The sequence below is a fragment of the Toxoplasma gondii genome, chromosome XI (assembly GCF_000006565.2).
Source record: "Toxoplasma gondii ME49 chromosome XI, whole genome shotgun sequence".
Lineage (NCBI taxonomy): Eukaryota > Apicomplexa > Conoidasida > Eucoccidiorida > Sarcocystidae > Toxoplasma > Toxoplasma gondii.
Window position 1 is genome coordinate 5,932,325 of NC_031479.1, and position 20,265 is coordinate 5,952,589.

Genomic DNA, 20,265 nt, shown 5'->3' on the forward strand with positions numbered 1-20,265 from the left:
CCTCTCGAGCGTCTCTACAGAAAAAAGCTGTTTCGACTTGTCAACTTTCCCCGCGTTGCGCTGAAGGACGGAACACCTTCCGTTCCTCAGCCAGACCGATGATTCTAGTGCGCGGGTCTGTTGCGTGAACTCCGGTTTCGGAGCCTGCGTCTGGCCCGCCGAGGCCGGGTCGAGGGAGTTAAACGCAGAACGCGTTTGCGAAAAAGTTCACTGCACACGTCGACACACAGACGAGCCACGCACCCTCAGTCCGCTAGAGCTTTTTCACTTCCCACATCACATGCGCAGACGTCGTTTGCACAAAAAAGTTGACGCCGCCCTCTCACAACCCCACAACACTCCGAGCGCGGTCCCCGCTAGCTCTTGGCGTTCTTCTCGAGTCTCCCTCTGGAGGGAAGCCTTCATGACACGCAGCTGCTTTGCGAGAGCACAACTAGTAGAGGCCGAACGCGCGAGGAAAGGCGCTAGGCGTTCGGACGAAACACAGTCCAACAACTCCTTTTCCCAGGAGAAGACACGCGGCAATCTGGAGCTCTTCTCGGCACAGCGCTGTGAGGCTCGATGCCGCGCACAGCGTATATAACTTGCGAGCTCGGCACTCGCAAACTGCAGAACCGCAAAAAGAACAGGGTGGCTCTTTTGCAGGAAAGAAACTGGACGGTACAAGAGACGAGAGTGCGTGAACAACCCTGCTGAGGGACGAGTGGAGTCTCGTGACAGCCAGTCCGAAGTTTCCAGGCTCGCGACGCACTACATGGGCCTGGTTTCAGCGCGAGTGCCAGACGTTTCTTCTCTCTGTGTCGCATGCTCGCCTTAGTGAGTGAAACAGATGCGTTTCAAAAGAAGCAAAGCTGCATGTTTGAGCTTCCCCTCTGTCCAATAATATAGCGAGCTCGTGTCTCTTATGATGCGCTGGGTCCACATGGGAGAGAAAGTTGTTCTCGTCTGCTGCTCGTATGCCGAAGCACCTCGGCACACACAAACCGATGAACACCCCTGCACTACACACTCGGAAACGGCAAAGGATCTCGACGCGGCTCTGCAGTCTTGGTCCGCGAGTCATCAGCGCAGTCGCTGTGTGCAGGGGGTTGCGTCAGTTCCCTCGATGCGACGAGACCAGACGAGATCGACCAGGCCTCTGTCCCCCGGCAGGCGGTGCGAAAGAAGACGCCGTCCGAAGAACTCCGTTGGCTCCACCTCTCCGTTTTCCGCGGGGCACTGGACGCCCACCCAGGTCGAAGGTGATCGCCGCTTGAAGAAGAAAGTCAAGAAGAGAAAAAGAAAGATCCCACCAGGTCGGCGAAAGTCTTCACACAACACCTGGGCTTGCCGCCGCGCCACACCATGCATTGCTCTGCCCGCACACAGCGCGCGTGTGTCTGTTTCCACGCTTTCTGGCGCTTTTTCCAACACCGAAAAACGAACTCCGGACGGCCAACGAAGACGCTGAAGATCTGCATGAGAGGCCCAGGTTGCGCCAGGCCGCAATTCGACGTTCGCCGGAAACGGCTGGGTTCGTGCGACGCTCGTCGCCACAGCGGCTGAGAGAAGTAGAGGCTTCAGTTCGTGACGAGAACCTTCCTCTGGAGGAGGAAAAACGCGATCGAGCGAACGCGCCAAACGGACGGTCGACCAGGTCCGCAACAGCCAATCAACACTCGTAAACGCGCGAGCCATGGAACCTGAAGCAGCGGATACACACGACAAGGAGACAACGAAGTTCACGTCGACAGCACTTTCGTCTCGCGTCACTGCCCGACCAAAAAGCGACCTGCGGACTCTATCACTTCTCACTTGTCTCCAGCTTCCTCAAATCTTCTCCTCCTCTCTCCCTCCACTTGAAAGGAGCTGACAACAGGGTCTGCTGCTTTTCGGTGTCTCTACAGCCGAACTTGCGCCCGAACAGAAAAGGCAACAGAGACCGACTACAGCGCCTGGGACAGTCCTGAATGAAACCCCGAGCTCTCCGAGGAGACACACCGACACCGTCGTTCTCGCCGTTTCTGCATTTCTGGCATCTAGGGTACTACTCGCTAGAACTCGTCGAACTCGACGCCCCGAGAGACGACCCAGTCGCGCTTTGCTTTTCTTGCCCACGTCTACACTGTTAGCGAACAAACGGCTTTCCCGACATCTAAAACACCTGCGTTCCGTTCAGACGCAGCACCCCTCTTGACTCCACGCTCGGGTGTACAGACACCCGATTTTTTGCCGACGGACTGACGAGAGAGTCGCTGTGTGAACGCCAGGGTGTGCGACTCTCCATTCTCAGGAATCCTCGCGGGACAAGAAGAGCTTCTTTGACTCACAAGAGAGGCGCCGAGTCTCGGCTGTCGAGTTCTGTGAGTTCTTGTCGCATTTCGGCTTCGGTGAAGTCCTTCATCCCTGCCGCCTTCGCCTTCTCTGAAACCTGAAAACGCACAGATCGAAAAATGGCAGTTCGTACCCGAATAACGCAAGCAAACGCACACAAACGGCTCGACGTCGCGACGAGCTTTGTTCACTTTTACTGTGTCCAGTCTCTCTTGCGTCTTCGCGGAGCCCAGCTCGCAGGAGATACAACACCGACAGCCTGCGGTGTGGGCGACCCCTCTGGGCAGCGCGTGGAAGACACAGTTGGAGGACAAAGTCGTCGAGCGGTGCGTTTCAATGTCCCGCTGCTAGCGTCGCCCAGTGCGGCAACAAAAAGCCTTCGACGAACGGCCTTTTTTCGCATGTCTTCTCTGTCGCGCCTCACCAGAGTGAACAGCTGAGAAACCTCCACGCCGCTGCCATCTTCGTTTCTTTGCAGAGCGGAAATGATCCATTGGTGAATCGAGTCCTTCCTGCATGCAGAACGCACACCGATCGAAAACCTCGTCTCCCTCCTTGAAAATTCAACTTCGCTCAAAAGCGCAAGCATCGAACCCCCCGCAACTCTGCTCCGAAAGGGAACCTCGTTTCAACAGACAGTGCAAACGGTGTGCGTGAACCTCTCCATCCGTCCTCCTCTGATTCAAAACGATACTTCCTCTCCCCCGCAGCGCTTCACTACATTTACGTACACACTCTGTTACATATTTTATATATATTAATACATATAATATTTATACATATACGAACATACATATATATACACACATCTATTTATGTATATATACACGTATATATATATATATATATATATATTGATATGTGATCGCGAATTTTCAGAACAGGTATTTTGTACACCCCGCGTTTGTTTGTGTCCTATGTTTACTTTGGTGCCTTGTCCCCAGTTTCCTCGTGCTCCCTCTCTCAAGGATTGCCTCTGAAACTGGAAGGTCATTCTTGACATCTGTATTTTTCTTTCTTTGTCTGTCAACCTCTGCGTCTTCTTCCTCTGCGTCTTCGTCCTCTGCGTGTGACGCTACACAATCTGTCGCAGCTTATGGCGCGGGATGATCCGTTTCTCTGCAGCACAATTTCGCAAGCGCCGTCTTGCAGTCCCCTCGTTTTCGTCCCTGTCCTTGCTTATCTTTCTTCTCGTCTCGTTCCTCGTGTTCATCTCCTCTGTTCACCTTTTCGCTTGATCGTGAACTTCAGCAAGTTTCTCCACGCTGCCTGTCGCAGTCGCGTTCTTCCCAGTCTGTCCGCGCGTCCGGCGTTTCTTCTTCGATCCATCCGACAGGTCGAGCGACTGAAGCTGGGAGGCAATCTCTTCTCCTGAAGCCACAGCAGCCCGAGCAGAGGAGACACTCTCCGGCTTCCACGACGAGAAAACAGTACATCAAACGAGCACCGGCCTTGGCACGCAGGTGACAGCTGAGACATCCTAGCATGCCCGGAACGACTCAAAACGCGTTTTCAACTCTTCCACTGGAAACAGACCAAACACTCCTTTACTCCTCTTCCACGGGCATTACACATCTGTCTATCGATATCCGTATATCCATATATATATATATATATATATACATATATACAATATACACATATATCTAAATAAACATACATATGCATACGTATATATATATATATATATATATATATATACGCATGTATGCATGTATTGGCCCTCGAATATTAGCCGTTCGAGATGGATGCCCGTCTGGTCCATTTTTCAGCGTATCTGGTGTATTTCTTGGTGTTAACGGGGCCGAACCTGATGAACCTTTTAATGTTCTTTCAAATGGAGCACCGTTTTCTGAGTGCGTTCTAACACTTGTCGTTGAATGACTATTCGAATTTAAATCTTTCACAACAGAACAAAACTTTTTGGAAATATACTGCGGAAGGAGAGACACGAACTCTCTCGATTGTATTAGATCCCAAGTCAAACGCGTCTACCAATTTCGCCGCATCCGCATGCTATGCTACACTTTTTGGTCTAGCAGCTTTGAATTCTGCCGAGGGCCGGCACCTGCCGGTGGCCGATCGATGCAGAAACTCTGAATTTTTTGTGAATTTACACTTGCCTTCGTCAGCGTCCTCTGCAGCCCTGTTGCGGTTCGCGCCTCCGCGCTGCCTGGAAAAGGAGAAAAACAAAGGCGAACGGGGGGAAATGACAGACTGCGGGGAACCGCTGCAAACAGAGGAGATCCTTTGAATCGCAGCAACAAAGACAACACAAATCCGAGAAAACACGGGGAGCGCCGGACCGTTTCAGTGGGTCGTACAGCCTCTGCGTCCTCGGCGCGGACTCCGCCTACGCAGTGCACCTCTTTGAGTCAAAGGCATTTTCAGGTCGTGAAAACGGGGATCTTTGAAGGAGGAGACGGAACCCCAAGCGCTCCCGCATCTAATAGCACAGATGTCCGCGATCCACCGCAACTTCCGAGAGGCGAATTGCAGGCCCCCAACAAACGACTGCCAGGAAAAAGCAGCAGAGAGAAAATGCAAGGCATTCAGAAAGCAAACTCTTCCAGACGACCCCGTCATCGCGGGGGGGGGGGGGGGGGGGAAGATCGAGAAACGCTGAGTCGTGAAAACAAAGGAAACAGAGAGAACAAGACTTCCTGAACAGTGGCAACGTCACATCCCTTGACACTTCGCTCTTCCTCAACGTAGAGAAGAGAATCGCGAAAGAACTCTCTGCGGTCGAAGTTCTCCTTCGGGGTACGGCGAACAGTGGCCTTGCCCACATGACCATCCGCGTCATCCTCTTCTGTTGCTGGAGAAAAGCAAATGGCTTCTATAATCCGAAATGACTTCGCTTTCCTACAGCCTAGCGCGGAGTGCCTGTTGCCTTCTGCTCTTCCCAGTGAAGTCGAAAATCTTTTCTCTCACCGCTTGCTTCTCGTTTTATCTGTCAGGCTTTCTTCGCCTTCGTCTCCCTCTGCGTGGCTGTGGGCGGCTCTGCGCACAGACCGAGGAGCAATAAATTCTTCATCATCTTCGCCTTCCTCTTCCTCACTCTCGGAGTCGCTGTCCTCCTCGTCAGGTTCTTCTCCGAACAACGTGTAAAGAATCATGCCTTTCGCCACTCTCACATCGTCCTGCGAAAAAAACAGCCGCAGCGAAACGTGGAACACAGAGACGTTCTCCTCCTCCACATCGCGGAGGCTTCGTGAGTGTGTTGCGTCTCTCCGCGCCTGATCCACGGTCGCAAGAGAAGAGAAACTTCGCCGCTAACCGCATGTTTCTCCACTTGCCGTCCTTCCTTCTCTGACGACACCGCGTTGTCCTTCTCCCTCGGCTTTGGCTGCTCCGCTGTCCCTCACTTACGGGAGTGACCCATTTCTGCATCTTCAGTTTCGCATGCGCAGTGGCGAGACGCACGACGGCCTCCAGAGTTCTCGCGGTGACGGGGCGCAGCATGGCACCTCCATTGAACTCTCCGCCGCCGTTCGCCTTCGCACCGGTTCCAACGCCCTGCGAGAAACATCTGTCGCGAATGTTCGAGTAGAACTGGATGATGGCTTGCGCAGCGTCGTCCGACAGTTGAGGACCCTTCGCTTCAGTCGTCTTCTCCAGCTCCCCAGTCTCGTCAGAGTCCTCGTCCTTCTCGAATCGACAGCGCCGCACATACTGGATGTACTTTTTCAGAAAGTCCGTCGTCAACACTTCATGTTCGCGGCTGCGCAGCAGCGAGAGATAAGACAGAAGCAGAGCAGTGTGCCAGGTTCGGCGACGAGGCGCGCGCGAGAAACGCATGGCCCTTCCTTCCCTCTTTTGGCGATGGAAAGAAACATGAACGCTTGAAAAACATGAAACGGACCTGTGACTTCGCAGAGCGCGGCTTCAACACACCGCCGTTTAGATGGAGAGGACTCTGGACGCGATCTGATGCGTTTTCTCTGCTTCGTTCGAGTGGACGTACCCGGCTTTGTCCAGATAAGCCATCTCGCTTCGCTGACAGAAGATCTTCGTCGAGGCTTCTTCTTCTTCTTGCTCTGTCTGCTCCTGTGCCATGTCTCTGTGTGGCTGCACCTGGCAGTTCTCCAAGCTCCTTCTCTCCTCGCCGGCCGCAGACACCGGCTTTGCCTTCTCTGTGACGTTTCGCAGAACTGCTGTCGCTAGGCGTTCATCTTCTGCCGTGGTTGCGCTGTCTCTGCAGGGGGGACCATTTGGAAAAAACGCTGGGGGCCTCGAGTCCAGAAGGAACAGGAAAGCGACGAACACGGCGCGAAGACAACGTTCTTCTTTCATGAACTCAACAACAGAGGTGGATCCCTCACACCCTCTGGTGAATCTGTCTTGCCATTCACACACTCGATCGTTCTAAGTTCACAGGCTCTTTGTCCTTCCAAACCATTTGCCTTTCGACCTTCAGATCGCCTGCCTCTCTGTTTCCAGCTGCTCTCTACCTCTTTCAGGCAGTGACCAGTGACGCTGCAGACCTGCATACGCGTCGACGAGGACTTGTTTTTAACGATTATGAGATGGACCCTCATGCTTCCTGTCTCGCGTTTGTCGGCTGCCTGTTCTGCGGTCCTCGCCTTCCAGACTCTCCTGCACATTTTTCTTCCTCTCTCCACCCTTATAGGCACTTCTTCTCCCTTCTCCTTCCTTGCTTCTTTCCCGGGCTCGTGTTCTTCTCCTCTTTCTCCCCTGTCCTTGATTTTTTCGCTTCTTCTCTGGCCGCGTCGTCGGCGCGCGTTACCTGACGATGAAGATGAGGTCGAATCGACTCATGAGAGAGTCCTCGAATGTGAGCTGTTGCTTGTAGTCCATGTCGTCGGCCCAGCATCCGTACAGAGGATTCGCGGCCGCGAGGACGGAGCACCGCGCGTTGAGCGTCGTGTGGATCCCTGCCTTCGCCACCGTCACCGTCTGCTGCTCCATGACTTCGTGGATCGCAACTCGATCGCCTGCAAGCATTTTGTCGAACTCGTCGATGCAGACGACGCTCCGGTCGGCCATGACCATCGCGCCGCCCTCCACGCGACGCTCGCCAGTCTCCTGGTCCGTCACGATGGCCGCAGTCAACCCAACGCCGGACGAGCCTCGGCCGGTCGCGCTCACGCTTCCGGGGATCAGGTTCAAGACGAACCGCAGCAGCTGCGACTTCCCCGCGCTCGGATCCCCCACCAGCAACACGTGGATGTCCCCGCGAATTCGGTGGACGCTCGAGACGCGCTCCATGCCGCCTGCAAGCTGCAGCAGCAGCCCGCGCTTCACCAGCTCATGGCCGCAGATCGACGGAGCGAAGGAGCGCGTGAGCACCGACAGAAGGTCTGGTCGACGCGCAAACATGCGCAGGTTCTCCAAGTCCGACGGCAAGTTGCGAATCAGCGACGCCCGCGCCGCAACCGTCAATACCTGGACAAGCCGGCGCAGAGCACAGACGAAACTGCGCAGCTCGGAACAAAGCTCCACACAGGAAGAGACGGAGGCGGAGAACAGAGCACACGAGCGAAATCGCCAACGACACAGACAACCGAAAGGGAGAGAACAGGCGACGCGAAAAAGATTCGAAAGCTCGGAATGTCGTGAATCTCGAAACGAACTCCTGTTTTTTCCTCCTCCGATGATCTCGCCACCCACCCTCCTTTTTTTCGCCTCTCTTTTCCGCAGTCTCTTCCCTTCTTCCCTCTGGCGTCACTTCGCTCTTCTTTCCTTCTCGTTTTCTTTCCTTCTAGTTTTCTTTCCTCCTTTCTTCTCCATCCTCGTCTTCCTTCCGCGTCCTCCTTCCGCGTCTGCGTCGAGTTACCTGGATGTTGTTGGCAATGAGGAAAGGACGAACCAGTCCGCTGCTGGTGCCGTTCGTCGCACCCATCCGCGGTCTGTAGACGCCCCAGACGCGGACTCGGTCTCCACATTTGACTCTGTCGCAAAGATCTTCTTCGACGAGCACCTCGACGTAGCGCGGCAGTTGCCCCGTCGGCGCCGTCTCCGGCGCCTCCTGCACAAAGAAACGCTGTACGTTCTTGAAGTACGAATAGCCCAGCTCCTGGCGATTCACCCGCAGACCCGTCGGATCTGAAAACAGAGGCGCGCAAAAGCGAGTCGCTCCAGTCCGAGAAAAGAAGACAAGACGAATCGACCAGAGAGCCCAGGCAGAGAGACGTGAACGGGAACAAGAGAAAAAAGCAGAAACCGGAAACAGAGAGAGAATGCGCAATAGAGAGAAAAACAGAAAGGGCCACACACAGAGAGAGACAGAGAGAGAGACAGAGAGAGAGACAGAGAGAGAGACAGAGAGAGAGACAGAGAGACAGACAGAGAGACAGAAAGAGACACACAGACAGGCAGTCACAGATTGAGACGAGCACAAACCTATACGGAAAGAAAGCGATCGACGAAGAAACGAAGAGTGAAAGAAACGAGCCTCTGAATGTCTTGTCTGGGTCTGACGTCTGTTGACAGTTCGACTGGATAGACGCTTCCCCGTGTCGACTGAACCTTTGCACAGCGAACGAAGAGTTCTTTGCATGCCAAGTCGCCCAACTTTCTTTCTCTTTTTTCCTTTGCATGCCCTACCTCGCTCCGGGGGGGGCTGCGTGTCTCGGATGTCTTTGTCGAGGTTCGCGACATCGTAGAAAGCGCGAACGTAGACCTGTCTCTCTTGGCTTTCCTCCGAGTCTTCAGGACCGGGAAGCGCCTGACCTCCCTGCATTTCGTTCACATAGACCGCTCGAGAGAGTTTCGGCTGCACTGCGGTGCAGCGGTTGACGACGCCCTCGACACAAACCAGGCGATTCACTTTGCCGCTGTTCAGTCCGCGAGGCGTCACATGGTCGTGACCCAGCCAGCCAAGAATCCCTACGCGCGGAGCCGGTCCCTGAAAAAAGGGGAACAAAGTTTAAAGGTGAGTTCGCGTCGCAGGTCCGTCGTCTGTATGCTGGTTTAGACCTTGAAGACCTGCGTGGTTCACTGGATCTAAGTTCTCCTCTGGTGGTGGAGCGAAGGTAAGTACACACGTTGTGTCGAATCAGAAGCAACTGGGCACCATGTATATATAGCAACAAAGACACGGAGGATAAACACAGCATCGTTCAGATGGTCGCTCTTTTGAAACTGGAGCCCTCTGATTACCGCTTACTAACGTCGCGAAGGCAACCACGGCATTTTGCGATTTTCCTTGGCACAACATTGTGTTGTTCAATGCTTTGCCACGGGCCTTCGTTCCTCCTTTCACGGAAATCCAGCTCTTTCAACCTCTCTACAAAGTGACTATCGAGCGAGTTTCCAAGTAAGGACTACGAGCTGGACAACGGGTTCGAAGGTCGCTTCTTCATGACAGTGTTAGCTGGAGGAAATCTCGGTTCTACTTTGTCACAACGTTGAACTGGAGGAAGTGTACAACTTCTGTCGCCACACGCTTCGTACCAGAGCACCTCGTTCCCTCCAGACTTCCTGGACGGCAGTCTCCAGAGCAGGGAGAGCGAAACACGGATTTCTGATCAGAGGATGGTCGTAGAAAGAGACGGCATCAGCCATCTGAACGAGCAGAGAAATCGACAGCTGCAGTCTCTGGTTGCAGGTCTCAGCCGAGCCGGCCAAGGCGCCGTCGTCGTCGCCACTCTGTTCCTTCGACTGGGCTGAGGATTCCAGGCCCGACACAATCGCCGCAGCACGGTTCTGCAAAAGATCCAGTTGTTGACGGACGGCCTAAACAGAGAAGGAAAAGAGAGAGGACGACACGGCGAAATACGTAGACATACAGAAAGAGAAACAGAGATAGAGAGAGGAGAGGTGACGAAAAGAGACAGAGACCCAGAGAGATAGAGAGGTGAAGAGACAGGGAGACACAGAGATAGAGGGATGAAGGGATAGAGCGATGAAGAGAGATAGAGACAAAGAGATAGAGGGGCACAAGGAGACAGAATGGTAGACGGATGAATAGACAAAAACAAGAATGAACACGCAGAGAGGCATGCATGCGGGGAAAACGGGGTTACGTAAGAAGAGCCAATGTGCAGGACAGCTGATAAGAGTTATGCTACCGGATCTTGTTCTGCTGTCTCTCCACCTGCGTGTCTCACTTTGCTCGCTGCGTCCTCTGTGGCATGCGTGTGTCTCTTGTCCGCATTCTGTCTTGAAGAGTGATCTATCTCTCGTTGTTTCACAAGAGGAACAACGCTCTTCTCACGAGATGAACAGCCCTTACCGGGACACTCTCGAGGTCTCTTTTGAAGGCGTTGCTGAGATCCTTCATGCGTCGACCTCGTTCGATGTTGCTTTCCTCGCCGAGCTGTCTCTGTAGCTTCACTTCTTCTTCGTAGTTGACGAGCGCGCCTTCTGCAGACTCGAGGCCGCCCTCGGACATGGTGGAAATGACTCTCGTTCGGAGTCCACCCTGCTTGTTTGTTGCCCCGCCTCGACGCATGCTGTTTGTCTGGAACTCGAGAGTTTCTCCCATCATGCCTGGGTGTCCAGACATCGTCATGGTCATGTCTTCCTCGCCGCCCTCGGTGGTGTCGGCGCCAGGGGCTCCCGGCTCTGGCCGGTCGAAGTCGTCTGTCACGTAGGACGCCATTTTCGTGTTTTTTGTCGAGCAAAAAGCCACAGGAAATGCCCGTCGAGCGAGGCGAGGGAGGGGCCAGGGTTTCGAGAAGGGTACGCCCGAAAGCGAGGAGACGCGCGGCGTGGTCGACGAGCAATTCAGGACTGTACGCAGGAGGGAGACTCGGCGTCGGCAAGCGTGCACACTTTTCAGTCGGGGGTTCAAGAAATAGCGCGAGTGACGGGAAACGCATACATTTCGGCGGGAGAAGCTGGAACGCAAACGGGCGGAATCCTGCAGAGTTTCGCCGCAAATTTCGGTACTCAGGTTCGGGGGTGAGAAGACTTGCACACTCACTGGGCAGCGCGGCGCGACTAGTTGATACCGGCAAGTTGAGCAACTGTGGCTTCCGCCAAGGAGGCGAACCTGGAGTCTAAGGTGGAGAAGAAAGAATTTCAATGTTTCAAAGACAATGGAGTCGAGTACCGAAACACGGGAACGCCGGCGGACAAGCAGGGAAGACACCGAAGACACGGGGTCGGGAAAGGGTGCGTCCGCCCAACGATTTTGTGGCGCGAAAATAACGGACGGATATGTGGAAACGGCAGGTCAACCCGCGTTTTTATGCTTCCGCAGAAAACGTTCTGAATCGGAGAGATAGGAATTTCGCTTGGAGTCCCCGGCGGGACTGGCAGAACTGCCCCGCCGCTACAGCGACCAGGAACACACACGGGGAAGCAGAGGGCCCCTGGAAGTCTTGGCCGCAAGAGCAGTTGGGAAAAGCGAGTCTCTGCAACAGACTTGCTGAGCGTGAAGGAAACGGAAAGGTTCTAGATATTGACTCAGTCGGACGGTCACGGATCGAAGAAGAATCGGTGAACCTCCAGGGCTTTTCCCCCGATCGACTTGCGAATGCGGAGGGGGGGCTACAGGGGGGTGGTGGTTGGCAAAAGTACGCTTTTTGCGGACCCGCCAACTGGGGGAAAGCGCCGTTGGAGGGTCACTCAACGGATGTCTGACCGGAAAAGTCCCAACTGAAAGCGATTTCTGTCCAGTTTCTCGGGTGTACAAACACCGGGAAGTGAGCTAGAGACTGAGTGCAAATCGGCGCAGTGTTTCGCGTCAGCGTGGCGTTCACACGCGCAGTTCGCAAGTGTCGATTTCCGTAAGTCAGTTTCCCAGTGTATTGCCTCCCACCCTCATCTGCGTGCATGTGGTGGCAGTCAAGTGATCGGTGCACACTCAAGTCGGCAAACAAAAGCGGCGGAACTGCGGCGGTTTGTCAATCGGCGGTAGCAGCCGCGTAAACTGGCTGCTCTCTGCTCCCAGTTCCGCTGAATGGAAGAGCGCTCTTGAGGATGGAAGTCAGCTTCAGGTATCCTACCCGATATGTACCGGAACGACACAACTCGCGTCAGGCCCTGACGATTCTTCTATGCTACACCGCGAACCCTGGAACCCCTTCCGGTTTTTGCTTCGCCTACAGCGCAGCTTCTGCATCACTCATCTGGCTGTTAAATCTCAAAGTACGGATCGGTCAAAGATTAACTGCCATCAACCCTAAGTCTCGACTCGAAAAAGTTTCCACGAGGGAGTTAAGCGAGGAAGTAACACCGCCACCGGGATGCGACACGGACGTCGACGGCATCGAGCGTCTCCCGCCAACAAACAATCCGGGAAAAGGCGGGCAGCGACGGTGACTGCATTCCTCATTACTAAACCTCTCAGCACTCCACAGGAGGCACTGTAGGTGCAGAAATAACTGGGAAGAGAAGGGTTTACAGTAGCATTCAGGGTCACAAGCAATGTGAGCATTTTATTGCACGAGCATGCGCGTTATGTGAGCACGTAGACAGCGTCAGTCAGAGACGCGAGATGGAGATCCCGGAGTAGCACATATGCTGGCGGTTCTTTTCTTCGGTGGTTGTTTCATAGTTACGAATTGACGTTATCTCCCCGGGCAAGTGTCTGTCCTTTATCTTCTTGAGGGGCTGGTTTCTTTCGGTCGCTGCCTCTGTTGTGGTGCCTCTGATCCAGCTGCAGTGTGACGGACATTTTCTTCAGTTTTTCGACTATGGGTGGCAACGGCAGAACTCACGTGTCGTCGGTGTCGCTCTTTCTTGTCCTAGTGGCCACTGTTGCTCTGTCAGAAATAGCTGAACATGTCGCTGGAAGTCAAACCAGTGACAGCAGCGCCGAGGTGGCCGGGCACGAGAAGACGGGGGAAACAGATGCAGAGGAAAGAGAGGAGATGGACGCCAAGTTACCTGGCCCTGTGGAAGTCCCTCCCCTTTACGGGAGTTTTAAATTTCTCAACAGCTGGTTGCTGAGCTTGTTCCTCGTGTCTTTCCCTCCGACGCGTTTACTCTTCCTGGGCACCCGGCCCCTGGCGTATGAAAACGACTTGAATGACCGAGAGTCTGCTCGCGACGAGGAGTATGTAAATGAGAAGTTTCTAGAGTGGCACTCTTCCCATAAAAGGGCACGAGCCAGACGAGAGGGGCTGCAGAAACTTATCGCCGACGCGAACAAGGCTGCAGAACGGAGCACGTCTTCAACCTCGCGAGGCGGAATCCGTGGTGATCAAGCACACAGGGGTCTCTCTGCTCGGGTCAACGACGGCTGACAGCTTGGTGATGAGAGGAGTGTCATGGATGAATCGTTTGTGAAAGAACCGCGTTTGATAGCTCTTTCCTTCAGAGGTATTTTACTGGGGTCGAGTGGTTTTCGTGGCAACCTGATTCACTCGAGATGTCAAGGATCAGGTTGCGACGTCTAGAGTAATGCAAGATTGCGCTGGACTTGCAGGTGGAGAGAATTGCTTTGTTACCCCCCTGTTTTCCAGGTCGAGACAGACTTGAGGAAACGCAGGACTTTGCGGGTTTGTACGTACCTGAAGCAATCAGCTACCAGAAAAGGGAAAACTGCGTCGGAGTTGGTAAACCAGCAACGACAGCCCACTGGCACACCGGGTATTGTCGTTATTTGGTCATTCTGTCGGATTCTTATTTGCTGTGGTCATTGAAGGTACTCGACTTCACATGGAGATCGGGGACCAGATGTGACGTGGTAATTCGTGTGCAGTGTGTTTCATCATTTTGCTGTCCTTTAGCCTGGCTTGAATTTCATACCTGCCCGGCCAGGCTTTCGGTTTCACACCCATCAAGTTCTCTTTTGAGTACACAACGTGCTCAAACAGTCAGAGGGAACGCGTATCGTCGAATTTGTTGGATGCACGGACTTTTCTGGGCAATCATGCAGAACTCTGTACTGCGATGAAGTCGCGTATGTTAGGATGAAAGATGTTATGGATGCATATGTCTCTTCAAGTGGAGAGTTGTTCGTTTCGAGGGATATAAACGCTGAACCATAAGGCACAGTGTCAATTAGTTACAGCGTCTTGTGAACAGCGAAATGCTGGCACCAAGGATGGTTCATGAAGACAATAAACGACTCCATCCCAGTGACATATTGGGAAACCATTCGACCCAGAAGCGCAGCGGCTGCTGGATGAACTTCCGATGTGTGCATGTTACGAGTAGAAAATTCCTTGCGCACGGCCGCCGTTAGCGACTTCGTCAGTATGGTGTGGATACGTGCTGTCCGTGGTACCCGCGGGTCTAAAGCTTTCGGAGGAGAAGAGGGTGTCATACGCTGCGTTTTCAAACAAATACTCTTCTTACGTCATTGACCCGTGAATCGCTTCGAAAGTCGAACGGAAGGCACCATCAATACGGCCGGCCACACGTTTTGGAAACACATTGCTTCATTAGTCATATTCCCTCTCTTCTTCAACGAGACAAACGACAGCTTTTGTTTTTCTAGATTGTATTCGACTCTATCACAAGCCATTCTCAACTGGCAGGAGACGAAGCACTTCGTTAGTGAGATATGTATCCAGCCTTGTTTGCGAGACGAACCCCATGCCGTCTCTGCTTCATTGGTCTAGCCCTAGCATAACCAACATTGTCCGTTTGGATTACACTACAGCCTCAGTCCAGTGATCTGCTAATGCAGTATCGTTGTCACCCTCCTAGCTCTTTCTCCGACTTAATTTTTGATATGTATTGTAGGCAGCGCTGCTTTGTCTGCCACCTCAATCATGAAGCACGTCAGCATCCCTGTGCTGTCCTTGAGTCGTTTTTAGGAGCTGCTCGTGGGGAGTTAGTCTGGCTGTTCGTGACTTGCCTAATCCTCTCTCATTTCTTTCACTCTCAACTGCAATACAGGTTTAGCGGGGTACGTTCTCACAAAGGGTCGGTCTCTCTCTTGAGACACACAGATTAGCTAAGTTCGCTGTAAGTCCCGCCCCCAACGATAAGAGTGGATGCTTCTGCACTGCTGCCGCAGGAACCGTTTGTCTACGCCCACGCAGCTTTTTCACGCCTTAAGATCTTCGTCGCATGCCGGGTGACAGCTGACTGTTCTTGGTCTGAAGTTCACCGGTCCCGGGGGACACAGAGGAAGAGGCCAGCGGGAACAGCGTTCAAGCTAGTTAGGGCCCCTTGCTCGACGGAACACCGATCATCTATATCGAGAAGAGAGCAGCCGTTTCCACCGCTGTATCGCCTCTGGTGTGACAGCTGAAAAGAAGCCTCTCTTAAATAAATTGACAACTCACCAGGGTAACGCGTGAGCACTGACGCATGCGTTGTGGCTTGAAAAGAAATTGACGTTAGCCCGGTCGACCACTAGCAGCCGTTCGCCAGCTATGTGAAATTTTTCGTCACAACAAGCGAGGCCACACCAACGCTTGCCCGCTTCGATGATGCAACGAACGCTAACAGGCAAGACCATTGTGTTTGCTCTCTTTTTAAATGCGGTACTGTCCCTGCCTTCGTACTCCTCTATCGTCTACCTCCGTGAGCGGCGTACCGCGTTCAAGTTACGGCGACCATGAGGTGTCTGTGAACGATAGAGATGAACGTCGAAGCAGGCGTCCAAGCATTCAGAACTTGTGTGACACGATTATTCACCTTTCTGTGAGGTCTTTCAGAAATGAAAAGTGTGACGGAGCAGCAAAGAGCTTGTGGCGTCTTTATCGCGAGCGTTCTCGGGGTTACTTGGTATTCTGAACGCTTCATTCACCTCCGTTTTCGTTCGCTTTGCCCTTCAGAACCGTAAGCGAGACAGTTGGGGCCCCCTGCCGAGCTGTCTATTCCAGACCCGTTTCGACTGTTACTGCTTACTAACATAATCCAGGGCAGTCTTGTTTTGTTTCTGTGATAAAAACTCCGTCTGTCTAGAAAACTTTGATTCCGAAACGGCTTGACACATTCCATTTTCCGTCAGGTCGACCAGCGCGCATGTTTTGTCGAGAGGAGAGGATAATCGCTAAATCGGCTCACCTGCAAGCGGCTGCCGTGTGTGACCTCGCTTTTGGTCGTTTCGGGTCCGGCAACGAAGCTCCCGTTTCACCGAAACGAAAGTTAGTTGAAACGTCCATGCCTGTAGCGACAACACTTTTCGGCTTTTTCGTCTCTGTGTTTCCGTAAATGGCCCTGCAGCCAAGAGTCTCAGCAGTCACAAAAGCATCAATATTCTCGGTCTCTGAAGCAGCCGTTATTGGCGTCGAGTCGATCGGTTTTCCTCCCGGCTTCAACGAACGGCCCGACAACCGGTATCTCCGCGTCTCTACTCCACCATCCGCGATATATCCAAGTGATCCTCGAAACGCCTGCACGTCGAGTCCGGACCATCGAAGTAGTGTTCCAAGTGCCCCGCCAAAGGAACAGGCAAGTCAACAGGGCTGGTCATGAAGTGAGAGACTATGTATACAGAGCGTTTTAAAGGGCGACCTCTCAATTCCCGGTTATGTGTTCAAGTACTAGTTGGGACGAAACACAGTCAGTGCATAGCGAGCTCCAGGGGACTATCTTTGCCGCAGCAATGCTCCGTTGCAGGAACTGTTTTGGCAGCGGCACTCAGTGCTTGTCGGGTTTGCTTGTGAGCCGAAGGCGACAGACGTGACATTACGTTAGCGTTCTCCAACTGGCATAGCCACAGATTCTCTCACCGTTTAGGATTCGTGGAGGGCGCGTTGGCTGGACCGACTGTTGGCGGACTGTGGTGTTCCTACGCGGACACGCATCCACGTTTTGAGAAACCAAGTGCTGAGAACATGTTCGCTGGAGAATGTTTTTCACCATTAAGCGGTTGGTGAGAGCCTCCGCTGACTGTGGCTTGGTTTCGACATTTCGTTGTTTATCGTTCGTCTCTCTGTCCGTTTTGTCACCAGGATGGGTACATCCACACCAGTAGGAAGGAGACGGAGTCACTTTCCCAGAAGGGTACTTGTGCGTCAGTGACTTCGTCACGCGCAAGAAGTACAGGAAGTCGAGAATGGCAGCACGTTTCCATGGCATATTCGGAGGAGGCGAGGGATTTTCAGGGCTCGGCTTCGCTCTCGGCTCCCGGCATCGCTTTTGGCCTCTCTCGGTGGACTGTGTTAGGTCTTTACTGTGTGTACTGCGTTTTCTCGGGACCCGCGTACATCAACTGGACACCGATAGCAGACGTTCTTTTCAGGGCAGGGGCGTTTGAGTGGCTTTGTGGGGGGGTCTCGACAGCGCCAGACTTGCCACTGACTGGCGACGGGACGGCTAAGTGCGAGAATCAGGAGGCAGAAGTTAACCGCCTTTTTACAATTACTGCAGCAAGCCACTTTTTTTTCTCCTTCATCGGAGGTGCACTCCTCGATTTCATCGGACCCAAGGCAACCGCTGTGGTCGGGCTGCTCTTCGGCATGACTGGCTGGATTCTTCTCGCCGTAGCAAATGAGAACCTTTCCACATACATCCCAGCTTGCCTGTTTATCGGCGCAGGCCTCGATACAACCTACTTTCCGCTTCTTTCGGGAGCGAATCTCTTTCCAGGGCACGTGGCCACCGTGAAGGCAGTCTTGGGGGCAGCGTTGTCGTGCGCCTTCGTCGTCCCTATTGCGATCCGTTCGGTATACTTCCACAGCGGGGGAGCAGTTCACCACAGGTTGATTTTCTGCGTCTTTGCATGCGTGTGTCTAGGGATTTCACTCTTGGTCGCCCTGTTTATCGTCCCGCGCCGTCCTTGGCCATCTCCGTACAAACCGTATGCCCAACGTCTGCGCGATCAGCCTCTGGCAGGCGGGTGTGGTGTTGCCATGCAGAGCGAACTCCGACTCGCATCCAGCGGGCTTGGGGAAAGTTTCGAGGATCCGGAGCCTCAGGAGGGTGAAGTGGAACAAGACACGGGCCGACAAGACAGGGAGGTTTCGTATACTGCAGTCGCAGTGCCGCCTCCGTCGTGTGAAGAGAAGCCTTCTCTTCCTGTCCTTGCCTCCCTTCCTCCAGCTACGGGGGCGGTAGGTGACAGTGCGAGTGGACGTGCAAATCAGAATGAGGAAAACGAAGCGCTTAATACAGCTCAGCCGCATGCGGACTACAGAAACTGTCCAGTCACTGTGCGACCGAGGCCATCCCTTGGCCGACCTCGACAAACTCGTCCGTGTGATACCTTCTCTGAGAAAGTGTGGCACCACCTCATAGCGTTGCGCAGGGACATCTGTTCATCCGTGTTTTTGCCGATCGTTCCATTCTTCTGTTTGGTGTTGACGGGCGTCGTGTTCTTTATCCCGTCGGCCAGGCACCTCATGCCCGACGCGTACGCAGCGAACCGGATCATTCAGATCTTCTCCTTTGTCCCGTGCCCACTGTTTGGTCACATCGCCGATGTCTGGGGAATCTTGCCCGTCATGTATATCTGCAATTTATGCGGACTGTTGAGTTTCACCTTCGTGATGGTTCCAACCATTCCCGCGGCGGAGGCGCTTCAGTTTGCGGCGTCACTCCTCGCTGCTTTCCAGTTGTCTTTCCTCGTCTGCCAAATCTGCTGCTACGTCGCAGAAACGTTTGAAGAGGAAAACCAGGGGAAACTGATTGGCCTTCTCTGCTCAGCCGCTGGCGCCACGTCCCTGGCTGCGAACCCCATTATGGAATATTCCGTCCGGAACGGCTTCCGGCCTGCTCTCCTGAGTTTTGTTGGCGGCTTTGGATTCAACTTCTTTCTCCTGCTCTTCGTCCATTGGCGCAAAAAGAAGACAGGACGAGTTCCAACAAAAACCAAGGTCGCGCGTTTGCAGCATCGACTCTCCAACGCCAACTAACGCGCGCGCAGAACAGCCAGGGACGTGGGAGTGATGAAGAGCTACCACTTAAAGCAGTTTGTTTTTACATCGTCAAACCCAGACTACTACCGAGACTCTACTTACAGGAAAGAAATGCTTTGAAGCATTCAGCAAAAATCAAACCACCGGGTTGAGGTGCCGCGTACAAGGATGACGGAGCAGCTCTCGACATATACCCCTTTGACGTTTTCGTGACCGAAAGGGCTTTTCAGCACTTTCTGTGACAAAAACAAATAAGGAACGAGGCTCGCTATACGCCTTCAGAAGATTAGACACGTATACCGCATTCAGGGCAGTCATAGAGACACACGTAATTATGTTTGTTTTTTCACGCGTCGAGGACAATCGTGAAGGCTGCGAATCACCGAAAAGAGCTGCTTTTCCTTTCAGAATCGGACGTTGCTTGAACGTTTCCGGGCGGAGTTCCCGTGTTCTCTGCTTTTAACCTTTTTCTTTGCGTGAGGACCCAACTTAGTTTCGCTGTATCATATTTCCTGGACGTCCTTCGAGGTGGCAAGTGCCGTTTCCCCATACCGTCTGCAGTGAAGATGGACTTCGATTCAAGAAGGCAAAACGCTCAGAGACCGGTGATTGCGTGGTCGACACACCAAGGGATACATGAAATGAAAAATCGAGCAGGTGCCGACTTTGACTGTGGCAGCGTGTGGCGTTCGAACTCTTGCGAAGTGGCTTGCTTCCTGCCCACGCAAGAACCGAAGCTTTTTCCCGTCTGTTCATTGCCCACGGTGTGTGTGACTCTAAATTCGTTTTAATTCCTAGGGAAGTGTCGTCACACTTGCCGCCTTCATCTCAGTCAGTTCCCACCAAAACTGATAACCATTTTCCAATCGAGGGTGACTGATTTAGAAGGTCTCGGAGGTCTTGGTCGATTCACGTCTCTGTCGACATCACAACCGTCGACACAAAGTGCACAGTCCTTACTCATTTCATCTATTAGGGTTTTGGAGTACCCCTTCCGAAGCAACTGTCAATTTCGCCTAGGTCACAGGTCGTTCGGTCATCAATAGGCGCCATCCCCTGCATTTCTCTGTTGTAGCTGCACTGATTCTTCTCACAACAATGTCACATACAAAGCCAGCATCTCTTTGGCTAACCCCCAAAGGCGAAAGATATCTCTAGACACCGCCACTGCATGCAGAACGTTTACGGGCATCTAGAAAATCCGAACTTGTACCGACCTGTACAGATGCATGCATAGCTTGTGAAGCGCCCTTTCCTGTTACGACGAGCCCAT

The 20,265-nt window shown here is 53.3% G+C and overlaps 3 protein-coding genes across 3 annotated transcripts; 2 read left to right on the forward strand and 1 right to left on the reverse strand.

Annotated features, from left to right (window-relative positions):
* On the reverse strand, nt 1-14,893 carry TGME49_216730 (MCM2/3/5 family protein). Its single transcript, XM_018779746.1, has 13 exons — nt 10,514-14,893; nt 9,733-10,014; nt 8,884-9,184; nt 8,114-8,382; nt 7,064-7,722; nt 6,281-6,511; nt 5,686-6,037; nt 5,248-5,456; nt 4,437-4,486; nt 3,540-3,684; nt 2,738-2,825; nt 2,310-2,410; nt 1-1,682 (listed from the first exon to the last, which is right to left on the reverse strand). The coding sequence occupies exons 1-13, from the start codon at nt 10,880-10,882 to the stop codon at nt 1,652-1,654; spliced, it is 3,087 nt and encodes a 1,028-aa protein (XP_018635260.1). The 5' UTR covers nt 10,883-14,893; the 3' UTR covers nt 1-1,651.
* TGME49_216720 (hypothetical protein) lies at nt 12,177-14,577 on the forward strand. Its single transcript, XM_002370939.2, has one exon. It carries the CDS (start codon nt 12,924-12,926, stop codon nt 13,473-13,475), a length of 552 nt encoding a protein of 183 aa, XP_002370980.1. The 5' UTR covers nt 12,177-12,923; the 3' UTR covers nt 13,476-14,577.
* Nucleotides 14,894-14,946: 53 nt separating the features above from the next.
* TGME49_216710 (transporter, major facilitator family protein) lies at nt 14,947-19,863 on the forward strand. The gene is made up of 2 exons (XM_018779745.1): nt 14,947-16,584; nt 17,088-19,863. Exons 1-2 carry the CDS (start codon nt 16,345-16,347, stop codon nt 18,987-18,989), a joined length of 2,142 nt encoding a protein of 713 aa, XP_018635259.1. The 5' UTR covers nt 14,947-16,344; the 3' UTR covers nt 18,990-19,863.
* Nucleotides 19,864-20,265: the final 402 nt, after the last annotated feature.

What these genes read in the sequence shown, in the direction of transcription:
- TGME49_216730 (XM_018779746.1), bottom strand. Translation starts at nt 10,882, where the DNA reads ATGGCGTCCTACGTGACAGACGACTTCGACCGGCCAGAGCCGGGAGCC. An exon ending in GATAAAACGAGAAGCAAGCG is followed by an intron (nt 4,487 to 5,247) that starts GTGAGAGAAAAG and finishes CTCCTTTTCCAG; the next exon opens with GCAGCGCGGAGGCGCGAACC. An exon ending in GTTCACGATCAAGCGAAAAG is followed by an intron (nt 2,826 to 3,539) that starts GTGAACAGAGGA and finishes TTCTGCATGCAG; the next exon opens with GAAGGACTCGATTCACCAAT.
- TGME49_216720 (XM_002370939.2), top strand. Translation starts at nt 12,924, where the DNA reads ATGGGTGGCAACGGCAGAACTCACGTGTCGTCGGTGTCGCTCTTTCTT.
- TGME49_216710 (XM_018779745.1), top strand. Translation starts at nt 16,345, where the DNA reads ATGGCCCTGCAGCCAAGAGTCTCAGCAGTCACAAAAGCATCAATATTC. An exon ending in GTGCCCCGCCAAAGGAACAG is followed by an intron (nt 16,585 to 17,087) that starts GCAAGTCAACAG and finishes TTTTGTCACCAG; the next exon opens with GATGGGTACATCCACACCAG.